This window comes from Cimex lectularius, unplaced genomic scaffold (genome assembly GCF_000648675.2).
Source record: "Cimex lectularius strain Harlan isolate CLEC.00 unplaced genomic scaffold, Clec_2.1 scaffold158, whole genome shotgun sequence".
Taxonomy (NCBI): Eukaryota; Metazoa; Arthropoda; class Insecta; order Hemiptera; family Cimicidae; genus Cimex; species Cimex lectularius.
The window spans coordinates 119,788-132,247 of NW_019392744.1; the positions used below are offsets into that span (position 1 = coordinate 119,788).

Genomic DNA, 12,460 nt, shown 5'->3' on the forward strand with positions numbered 1-12,460 from the left:
AGAATGTCTTAAAAAACACATATTTTCCTTGCTTTTTTTTTTCTCCCTCACAGCAAGTTGCCAAGAAATAGAATAATGGTAGAAATTACATATATTTTGAAACACAATTTGTAAAATACAAAGTTATATTTAGTAGGAGTGTTGCAAAAGTGATAATCAAGTCTGAGATAAAATACAAGCCTATTTTTTAGGATACCTTTATCTTCAATAACAGGTTAAATAAGGAAACGGGGTTTTAACCTATGCATTCAACACTCACAAATAGAAGATAATAATTTTACTTTGCACAGGAAGGTGATTGTGAATTTATTTGTATTTTGAAGGAGACCTGAAACAAAACAGATTGACAATATATTTGGAAAAAATAAAGATATATCACACAAGGAATTAGTTTATGTATTGAAACTGAATACATACGCTCATAGACAAAAGCAACCGGACACTCATATATTATTATTTATAGTTATTCAGATATCGATTAACGGTCACTAATCTCTACACATTTATTATTTATTTTGAACTATATGAATTCGTATCATTACATTAATTATATATTTATTTATTGTACTGTAAACCAAATTAAGCGAGATCAGAAATTCATGAGTTCTAATCAAAGTTATTTATTATGATTGTTTTTTTTTTTAAATCACCAAAACATTGGAAAATCATTTATTGATATATTAACTTTAATGAACGGTTTTGCTCTTACTAACACATATTACCTTCTCAAGCATTGAAGAGGTCCTTAAGTCTCCTAGGCATCGAGCAAATAAGCTATCAGTTTTTGTCTTGTGAAACAGAATCGCAATCTTCAACAAGAGCAGTTCATCACTAGTTGGAGGTGGCGACCCAACTTATCTTGTAAGTGTTCTATGGGAATGTATTGAATTACCACAATTGAATGTGCCTGCCAATTGTGATAATCATCCCTATATCTAACTATGGGTGACAACTCGAGCTACATGTGGTCGGGGGCATTATCATGCATTGAGACAAAATTGTCAACAATATAAGGAGCAAATGGGACCATTGCTCCAAGAAGAATTTCCCCGATGGAACTTAGTGCAGTCAAAGATCCATTCTGTATGATAATCAGTTTGGAAAGTGATTCCACCCCATAACAGAACTGGCTGTCTTTGAAAGACTGTGACATTCGCGTGGTACATGAAGCAAAGTGTTCTCCACAGATGGTCCTAGTCATCTGTCACAAACCAAACCGGCACTCATCTGTGAAGAAAACTGCCCCCATTGTACAATCTACGCAAGATGCTGATTTGTGAATAGTTGTGTTTATACTCTTGAGTAGTAGAGGATCTGATTTGGGACATCTAGAAACTTGTGAATCACAAAAACTTATAAAGATGCTTTGCGAGCTCACCATTAGACGGACCGTTTAAAGTTGACTACTTATCAAGGAAGCCTTTAAATGACGGTTCCGTAGTGTGGTAAGTGCAATAAAACAATCGTTTCTTGATGACGTACGAGGTCGACCACTATCTTCTCTATGATTGAGATTTCTGGTAGCCTTAAACCACTGTAGACCGTTAAGGATGGTAGAGCGCGACACACCCAGGGACCTGAGCTACATCTACCGTTTGCCCGGGTGAGATCTTCTCGACTTAAAACCATACTTTTCAAAAATGATAATAATAATTTTTCATTTGTTTTTCATCAAAGAAAACAATTTAAAATACCAACTCATTCATAAGTTGTTCTCGAAAGGATGAAATTGAACAGATTTTCTTAATTTTAATCTAATTAGTGTAAAAGGATTATTAACACTCTATAAAGATAAACAACAACTTATTAATGTTGTGTTTACATTTTAAATCAATTATAAATCGTTATACATAGTTATTATAGAAAGTATTAATGTGAATTTTTTTTTTCTATTTCTTTTTAAAATGATTAGATTATTCATTATCTAAGAAAGATATGGAACATCACAACTCAAACACCTCTAACAGGGTTCAGTGGCGCACTGCAGGGGTGTGGTTCCTCAGCTTGATACTCAATGAAAAGTTAGATGGAAGTCACATCAAGGTCTGTTGCAGGAACCCTTGGCCTGCATTGGTCACCGGGTGAGGACTGGACAGGGAGACCCCACTAAAAGTATTTGAAGTGCTGGTTTAAAAACTAATACCCTATGTACTAGATTTTTGCAGCCTTATCCAAGTGACCCTGGCCCAATTTACTACACCACCATATCTATATACACCATGTTCCTCGAACTTAAGTCAAGGTAAAGGTCAAGTGCCTCGTCTTCTCGGTCAGGTTTATGACTGGAGATGGTGTGGCTTGTGTCGTATACAGCCGAGTATTTTCCACATGAGTTGCAGTGCTCTGGCACGCCCTTGGACTTATGCGACCCACAGACGATTCATCGTTCATCCTGCCTCATGTACAATGACTTCCTGAATGCCTTAAGAGACAGATTCTCCGTGTAACTTGTTGTGCTTTTGTTCACAAGATATGCTGAGTTAGAGCATCTCAAAAAAAGGTAGTCGTCTCATACCTGCCATGTCAGGCTGGAAAGCAACATACGTGCAAATAATGCGCTGGTTATTGTATAAATATTAAGTTTTGTGATAGTTGTTTTAATTGTTGTGTTAGAATGTATTTATATAAATGAACATGTGTGTATAAGAGCGCCAATGGGAGCATATCAAGTACCCTTTAACCCTTAATTAGACTGTGTAAAGGGTGATGGAGGAAAAAAGTACTCCATGTGTTTTCAAGTTTTCAAGAATGTGCAAGAAAGTGAGTGTGTTTACACTAAAAATGCATGTGTTGTGGGCTGGAATGACCTTGTTGATAACACCTTGAGCCTAACTTTGGTGTCAGATCCTAGACAACCAAACACAAAAGTGGGTAAATCTTGTGGCTTGCCACAATAAGTTATAGGCTCGGCTCTGCATATATATGTACACATATGAGCAGAATCAAACCTATATAAATCAAATATACCAATCTCATTTCAAATAGATTGTTTTAAAAAGTAACAATAAAATGGGCTAAACTACAAACCAAAATTACACCATTAAAAAAAATGAAATAATATTAATCCATTTATGTTTAGTGGTCTAATTGACCAAATTATTTATTTCAATTAATTATTCTTTTTATGCAAGGTCTTGGTTGAGATGAAAAAATTAGTGTCACGAGCAGTATTTGAACCCACGACCTTCGGTACAATACAACGCTGCTCTAACCATTTGAGCTAGCGTGAGCTACTTTGATCCACTCCGATACTAACTCCCCGTCTTAATCTACAACCTTTTGAATTTTCCTCTTTTTGCCATTTTTCAAATGTCGTATAATCAGGATTCGATTCTGAGCGACTTATGAAGTGGCTACGGGTAGCTGTTAGTGAAGTGATACTTCTTTACTTATTAAATATTAATTTAGTGGTCTAATTGACCAAATTATTTATTTAAATTAATTATTCTTTTTATTTAAGGTCTTGGTTGAGATGAAAGCAGCAGCGTATTGAGCCAAATGTCGTGGGTTCATATCCCGCTCGTGACACAAACTTTGTCATCTCAACCAAGACCTTACATAAAAAGAATAATTAATTTGAAATAATATTTCATGAGTAGTGCATAGTTCATCATAACAATATTTATTTTTGAAAATTCTAACCTTGAACGTGATCTTGATCGCTGATCATTTTTACGAGTCTCATTTGAACGTTCTGTTAAGTCTTTAGTTTTTTGTTCTTCATTCTCATCACCCCAACTGCTAAGGTCATATTTAGATAAGTCATTATTATCACCTTCCTGGAACATCATAATAAAAATGGAAATGAAAAAGAATTTCCCGCTCGGTAAACAGTTTTTTTACATTTTCACCAAAATTTAATTAGTGGCTACTGATCGAATCATATCTACAATTAAAATTTGTTTGAAATATTTTTCATTATAAAAAACAAACATACATCATCATCATCATCCTCTTCTTCTTCTTCCTCCTCTTCACTACGGCGGTGTTCTTCTTCAGTTATTGAAGTCTTATTTTTCTTTCTTCTTCCGAACTAGATGTTGCAAAATAAAATATTAGCCCTATTATATAAAAATTAATTCAAATTATACACATCTATTCTTCTTATGATAAACATTTACACAAGAAGAAAAAAGAGACAGTGAAAAAGAGAAGAGAGAGAAAGTGAGTGAGAGAGAAAAACTCATGCTGCGGACTATTAATTGAAAGAAAATATGAAGCCGTTTAATAGGATTTACCTCATCGTACTCATTGTCTGAGTCATCTCTCTTCACATATTCAACTACACCTCTATCATTGTAACCACCTCCGTATCCAGTTCTTTCTTCTATCTCTCCAAATTTAGGAGCATTACACATATTGCATTGTTGACGTCTGGCCCAATTTACATTACCGCATCTATATAAAATTATTCAAACTTAGAGTTCCAACCTTATTTCCACCTATATGATATTATTAACTCATAAAACATTTTTTAAGAGAGAAAAAGAAATTAAATTACATTCAAAATATTTAAAAAAAGTAATAATTTAATCCCACCTTTAAAAAAATTGTCTTTAATTAAGTTAAGGTTTTTAATCAACTATAATAATAATAATTCACTGAAAAGAAGTATTTTCCCATCCATCAACACTTTTAGTTAAAATTAATATTTATTTTTTTTCTTTCTAAAGATAAGGGGGTTCACAATCAGCAGAGGTTATATCAACCCTCCGGGTGTCGGTTTTTTAAATTAATTAATTTTTTTAAACCTGTGGTAAGTATGTCAGGTTTGAATGCTGGATTCGACCGGGACTTTTACTTTATCAAGTCTTTAACCTGTGTGGAAAATAATATTGCTGACATATGACAAACTCTAAACTAAAACTTTTATACAAGGACATTAAACTAAATTTAAATTAAGTGAAATAAAATCTATCAAGAAAGAAATGGTAATGGAATCTGTATCTTGATGTAGTTTTATAAAATGATGAAAAGTCTTCACAAGAAAGTGCAATTGCTAAAAAATAAATACATTTTAATTGCAATTAGGTAATAAAACAAGCCTTACTTATTACACTGCCAATCATCAGCACTAAATAATCCTCGGCTTTTTTCAGCCAAAGCTTTGCCTATTTCTTGGCCGAGTTTCTTTTTCACAGGCCCTTCTATACGATCTGAAAACAGAAAAATAAACTAAATATTTTATAAATAGTTAATTTTAACTTTTTTATGTAGGGTATAAAAAGTGTAAAATTAATTTCAATTTAATTTGTGCTTATAAAGTGAAAATTTTATCTTATCTAAGCCTTATCTAAACAATGAGGTGAAAAATTACATTGTAACTTGTTTATCTTAATAAATATCTATTACACGGCAATTAATACAATTTACAAATTTGATTAGATAATAGAACAATGTCTTACGTTTTAATAAAATAAAAATTCCCTTTTTTAATTCATTAAAATTTGTATAAATATCTCTGGAAGCCTTGTGACTATTCAAGAAGAAATCATGTTGTTCATGAATAAAATATTTTATATTAAAGAAATAGTTAAATCTTAATCTTTAAACCATAAATCATTAATCAGCATAACGTATGTTTCTTTGCAACTAAAAATCATTTGTGTATTTAATATTATTAAACACAATTTTGTGTGGAAGATGTAACGTTTAATCACAGACACAACACAATTTCCTCCTTGAATGCCCTGGAACCAAATACTCACAGCCCATAGGAAAATACAGTATCTTCCAGGCTGAAGTCCATGCAACTGAGAGATATACCCAGTTCAATCTGAACAAGGGGACAATAAAAAGAATAGAACTATCATGTCAGATATCCAAGCTACCAACAAAGCACTAAGGGGGTACCAGGTCATGTGAGAGTAGAGCTGCCTATACCGCTGAGCCTTTCTGTGGCTTTCTCATTATCAATGAGTACCTCAGACAAAAGGACAAAATGAAAATGAGAAAACAGTGGAATTCGCTCATTAGACATAATCCAAGAAGCATCTAGCAAATTTTGGAAGGAAAGAAACAGAATGCATAAAAGGGAACAGGAAAAACTTTGAATACTAACCAGATCTTAACAGGACACTGCAGACTGAATGGGCATCTGAAGAAGATTGATATAACCCAACAAGGTGCAGATTCTGTAAAGAAGGAGAGACCCAAACACACCTACTAACAAACTGTGGCGCCACATTTGCCCACAGGAGGAAATGTTTTGGGATGTACAACTGTAGAAGAATTTCAACCACTGAAACCGGTCCTACTAATCAAGTTCCTTGATTAACTAGGACTTACCGGTGTGCTATAAGTATGGAACAGATGATAGAATAGCTCTTAAAAGGCGCATTATATTACACACCCCGAACATTATGTATGTTTTTTGACCGAGAGACAAAGTATATGAAAAGCTCAGTTCAATTTTCTATAAAGGAGCCTCCACGACCCATATATAATTTCAATATAATTAAGTATGGAATAAAATTAAACCAAATGAGTACATTAGGTTAATTAAATAAAATAAATTTCTGTCAATATGTCATTAGAAATAAAAGTTCAATTTACACTACTACTGAAAAGCATGTAAATCATTTTACTATACATTAAAAAGTAATTAACTAACCCTTCAAGTAGTGCAAATCTTTGACATTTGGATAATCTTTTTAAAATAACACAGTAAAAAAGATATTTTTTGAGATTGTGTTGAAGTCTGCAAGATGGTGAGCCAGTAGCTCGAGCTTCTTTAATCATCCTGGTATGCCGATTCTCACTGGTTGTGTCTGTCAGATGCCATTTCACAATTATAAGTAAATTAATCTATTTATGTGTTTTTTAATTAACCGAAGTAATTAGATAAATTATATTTCAAAGTATGGTTGAGCTGAAAAATAAATATTGAATATTGGCAAAAAGGTTGTAGATTGAGAGATTAGTTGGTGTCTTGAGGACAAAAATCATGACAGCTCAGGTGGTAGAAGCATAGTGGTCTGATCTGGATGTCAAGGGTTCAGGTCCCACTAATTTTTCAACCATACTTTGCATAATAATTATAACAGTTTTTTTTAAATATGCATGGCCAGTGTGACAGAAAAACAAGCAAAAAATAGATAGTTAGACTAGGATTTTTAGGGGGTAATCAAGCTATTTCTATAGAAAAATAATCGGTATCTCCTTATTTTCGATTTATAAAACAACAAAAAACAATAAACTCTGAAAGTTTGCATGGGGAGTATTCAACGTTCTATCAACTGCCTTAACTAATAATACATATAAATAAAATTCATATCTAACCAAAGTAAAAAAATAATTTGTGTTTCATTTTTACTTAAGATTAAATATTATTAAAAGTAATGAAAAAAAAATTGTATGGATAATATAAATAATTGAATTGGCTGATTGACATTGGGTAATTAAAACTAAATGGTTTTGTATAATGGATGAATTTATTCAACTTATAAATAAATAGCTTATGCTGAAACTATAAATGCCATATTACATTAAGTAGATTTTTTAAAAATTAGATTAAAAGACTAGCTGCAATTTGCAGTCATCGCTTTCTAAAAAGCAACATTACTACTAACTTTTGCACAAGGACAAATGCTAGATTCTTCACACAATTGGATAATTAAAACAAAACATACTTGAATAATATAGTTCAATTTGCAAATGATTGTTTTTACAGTGAATCTCTAGAAAAGTTTACAATTTAACTAAAAATTTTCTTGTTAGATTTAAAAGATTAATTGCTTTTTTGAAGTCTTTAATCCCCAAAAAGCAACATTCCTAAAAATGCATAAATGTTACCTTTGTTACAACGATTGCATTTATTTCTCCAGGCAAAGTTGATATTACCACAGCTGAAACAAATCAATAAAATATTATTTGCAGTGTAGATGTAAATTATCAGATGAAGACTGACATTTGTATAAAATAGAAATAAACTTATATACATTCAAGAATGTGTGGTGATTAGTGACCGTTAGTCTCTGATTATTAGGAAATCATGAGATGCGGTCTGGTGTGATGTAGGTTTCCGAAAAACATTTTCTTTATCGTGCCAACGTTTCAATCTTTATTGAGATCATCTTCAGGGCCTGGGATTTATAAACATTGTTTAAATTTAACAAATATATGTATTTGTCCAATCAATATTTATCCACATTCTACATTTGTTACATTTAAACAATGTTTGTAAATCCCAGGCCCTGAAGATGATCTCAATAAAGATCGAAACGTTGGCACGATAAGAAAATGTTTTTCGGAAACCTACGTCACACCAGACCACATCTCCCTATTTCCGAATAAACATTCAAGAATTTTTAAAGCTACTTAATTTTTATCCGTGGTAATAAAGTTCAAGCATTTTAAAATGTATAGATTGTAACTTGTATTAGTTTAATAATAATTTCTTAACTTTATGGTTTATATTTATCACTAAACAACTTCATATATCACATCATGTTTAAAAGAAAGTGGCAGCGCCGGTGGGTCAGATCGGCAGAGCTCTCTCGTATCATGAGCACTGTCGATAGGTGGCCTTCATAGGATCTGCCTTGTAGAAGGCTTTTCCTCACTGAATTAAGGATAGGCTATGCAAGGTTGACAAAGGTAGCTTACTTTTGGACCAAAGCATTCCGGCGTGTAGAGAAAGGTTGCTCGATTTGTCCCACTTAAATGAAAGGTGCCATTTCTTCCCTCCATATAGAGAGCGCATAGGAATGTTACTAGATATGAGAATTGTGTACTCGCTACCGGCTCAAGCACAATTATTGTATCGGCTAGCAATCCTATTAACACTGCTAATTTCTTTGGTTGGACACCCAGCCTTAGCCGAGACACTCCAGAGTTCATGGTATATCTCCAACAAAAGCACAATGAGAAGGTTGATAGAGGTTGAACAGTGTTGAAGGAGTCAGCACAGACAAGGTAAGCAAAGCCATCGTCTCAAGCGTGTGCCAAATCTGCCATTAACACTGCAGTGCGGTGGGAGTGACCAAGTGAACTCATTCTCGTCAGTCTTAGGCCTGTCTATGATGACAAGACGAAAATCTCGTATCTCGATCTAAGTTCCAAGACCTTAGCTCTGTAAAGGTATGGAGGGGAAAATGACTTGGCTAGCACAGCAAGATCATCCTGAACAAACCCAGGGCTGAGTCAGGTGGTTGCCCAGCTCAAGGCTTTCCTTCCCAGAGTGCTGAAGCACCGAAGCTTATAGATCTATTCTATTACTAAATAGTTAATTTTGGGAATATATACTCCAGACCAAACCAGACACTCGTATTTGTTGTTTATTTCAAACTATATGTAATTTTATTGTTATATTAATTACAGCATACTTATTTCAATGTAAACCAAATTAAATGAGATTGGAAATTTACCAAAACGTTGCAAAATCATTTAGTGATAGATTAATGATTTATTACCTAGATTTGCTCTTAATAACTTGTATTACCTCCTCCGGCCGTATGGAGGTCTTAAGTCTCCTAGGCATCAAGTTAATAAGAGACTGACAGAACCCCATTCTTCAACAAAAGCGGTTTGAAGTTTTTCAACACTTGTTGAAGCAGCAAACGACATCTAACATGTCCCATATAAGAAGAATCTATAAGAATCGTGTCAAGAGAACTTGCTCGCCAATTCATTGTGATAATCCCTACATCCTCTATGGGTGACAACTCGAGCTACATATGGTCGAACATTATGATGCATTAACACGAAGTTGTCCCCAATAAATGGAGCAAATGAGACTACCGCTTCCAGGACTTCTTCAGTGGACCTTCGTGCACTCAATATCCTTTCAGCATGATAATCAGTTGGTAAGGGCATGGACAACAATTCCACCCCATACTATAACTGACTACCTCTGAAAATGCTGTGACTTACATCATCTTCTTCACACTCCATCCAATCATCTGATTGCCATAAACGAAACCAAAACTCATCTCTGAAAAGAACAGCCCCCATTGTGTGTCCAAGAGATTTGTGAATAGTCTCCTTTCTACTCGATACCTCTCCAGTAATAGAGGACCTGATGTAGGACATCTAGAGACATTCTCATGAAGCCTTGTGGCGATTGTTTCAGAGCTCACTCTTACATTACAGACCGTTTGGAGTTGATTACCTATCAAGGAAGCCATTAAATAATGGTTTCTTAGTACAGTAGAAGCAATAAAACAATTGTCTCTAGCCGTCATCGCGGTCAACCACTACCTTCTCTTCGTCGAGACTTCTAGCGACTCTAAACTGCTAGCCTGTCGTGGATGGCAGAACACAGCACATGTGGCTTTCTATGACTGTCTCTGCCCTCTTGGGAAGGGGATGCTGGAATGGCATTAGGAAAGCATGAGTATTGCTAGGAAACAAGCCGACACTACCCTGGGTCCTTCCTTTAAAAGTTTGTTGCATACAGTAATATTTTTTTTCTACAATGCAACTGGGCCAAGTTATCTGGTAAAATTAATGAAAAATTGCTTTTCTTTTTAATAATACTCGATCCAAACTGAATATGCCAATGGATAATGTTATATATATTTTATTGCTATCTATGTTTTAGTTGGTCCTATTAACCAAAGTGTTTATTTTAATTGATTTATTATTTTTTATGCAGTGCAGTTGAGTTGAAAAATTAGTGTCACAAGTAGGACTCGAACCCATATCCAAATCAACACCCCAATGCTCTATGCAACGGAGCTATTGTCATAAGTCAGGATAGCTCAAGCTGTAGAGAGCACGGGTGCTGGTCTAGATCTGGAATCGAGTCCTGCTCGGGACAATAATTTTTCAACTAAACCATACTTTGCATAAAAAATAAAAAATCAATTAAAAGTATTTTTATTACATTTCTATTTTATTTTTAAGTTGTTATTAGATTTCTTGAGAAAATTATTTCACATTTCATTTATATTAAAAGGTAGAAAACAGACTATGTAGGCAAATCAGCTGATTTTCATGGCAAAATTTAAGCTTACATTTTTTAGATTCGCCAATAAAGAACATCAAATATTTACTTTTTTCGTAATCAAAGATGAGGTTTTTATTTAAAAAAAAAAAAGAAATATCAAATAAATAATGAATGAAAATATTTTTGTAATTTAAATAAATCTTTAAGAGGCTTTATTTGGATGAAAATGTTTGAAAAGTCCCACAATGGAACTTGAAAATTGGTCTATACAAGCCGGGGTCTGGACGATCAGCATAAACAAATCGATAAGCCCTTCTTTCTGTTAAAAAGGGAAAAAAAACAAAGGTGAAAAAATCATAAGCCATAAGTCTATATTCATAAGTCACGTTCCTACACAAAGAAAATTTTTAAATCTTACAGATAAATAAAATAAATTGTTCTTACTGAGGATCGGTGCAAATCCAGTCGCCCTCAGACATCTGAAACTTGGTTTGCTCCGCGTCTTTCACCTCCGTCATGCTTGACAGTCGTTGGTTACAGCAAAATGAAAATTGCGTGATAACAACACAGCCGAGGAGATTAAAAAAAACAAAAACAAAACAAAAACAAAAAACAGAGGAAAAACGGTCTTATTTAAACAGGAGGCGCTCTTCGGAAGTACCTTCCTTGTATATCCCCGGTTAACTTCCGATGAGTTAAAAAGCCAGACTGGGCCGAGGGATTGCTCACACTTGTACTCTTCCCTTTTTATTTTTGATTAAAACTAAACAAATACATAGCAAAAGGTCCCGATTCGGAGACAAGAGATATAATCTTGAGTCGGTAATTAAATGGCGGCGTTACCTTCTTAACGACGGTTATCATAGCGTCGGCCGATAAAAGACAATTTTCCTCTCCTGGCATTGTCAATGACGTCACGAAAGTCATGTTCGTCTGTGTTGTGTGTACACACATTCCAGTGACAAACAGATTCCATCAAAAATATAGAATTTTCAAATTGTTTTTCATTTTATTTAATAAACTATCGAATACTTGCTACTCCACATAGCAGACGTATATTTACGTCTCTCGTATTGGAGACACTAATATTTAATTGCTAACGAGTATATGCACATGATCTATTCTTTTCCTTTTATTGTAACAAATAAATGGCATAAATGCCGGTAACACCAGGGATGGGTATCGATGATTTTCTATAATACCAATGTTTTAGCCCAAACCATCAAAGAAAATTATTCACAAAAATAAATAAATGCAAAAGAAATCCCTGTTTACTAATGTAGACAGTTAATCGTGATGTTCCAAGGAAATGACGTATTTTAATGTTTAGCGATACTTTTTTAAATTTATTATTATGTTTTATTTATTAATTTATTTATTAAGTGGTACAAGCAACTTTATTGTAAATATAAATTTTGCATATATATAATACGTTCAACTGTGATCGCACCTCAATAATTCAACTGTGATCAGAGAGAGAAAATGAGAGTGAATGAGTGTGACATAGAGAAAAAGAGAAAGAGCGAGTGAGGGAAGTTTTCTCATTTTTTTAAATTTCTTTCAAAAACT

General features: G+C 33.7%; 1 protein-coding gene across 2 annotated transcripts; it reads right to left on the reverse strand.

Annotated features, from left to right (window-relative positions):
- Positions 1 to 32: 32 nt before the first annotated feature.
- Positions 33 to 11,753, reverse strand: LOC106665396 (zinc finger Ran-binding domain-containing protein 2-like). Of its 2 annotated transcripts, none has more exons than XM_014391802.2 (7): positions 11,336 to 11,753; positions 7,795 to 7,847; positions 5,051 to 5,156; positions 4,239 to 4,398; positions 3,938 to 4,033; positions 3,643 to 3,779; positions 33 to 328 (listed from the first exon to the last, which is right to left on the reverse strand). In XM_014391802.2, the coding sequence occupies exons 1-7, from the start codon at positions 11,407 to 11,409 to the stop codon at positions 307 to 309; spliced, it is 648 nt and encodes a 215-aa protein (XP_014247288.1). In that variant the 5' UTR covers positions 11,410 to 11,753; the 3' UTR covers positions 33 to 306. The 2 variants fall into 2 exon arrangements, with proteins under 2 accessions (XP_014247288.1, XP_014247289.1); XM_014391803.2 differs by having other exon boundaries at positions 7,843 to 7,847; positions 11,336 to 11,745.
- Between the last annotated feature and the right edge of the window lie 707 nt (positions 11,754 to 12,460).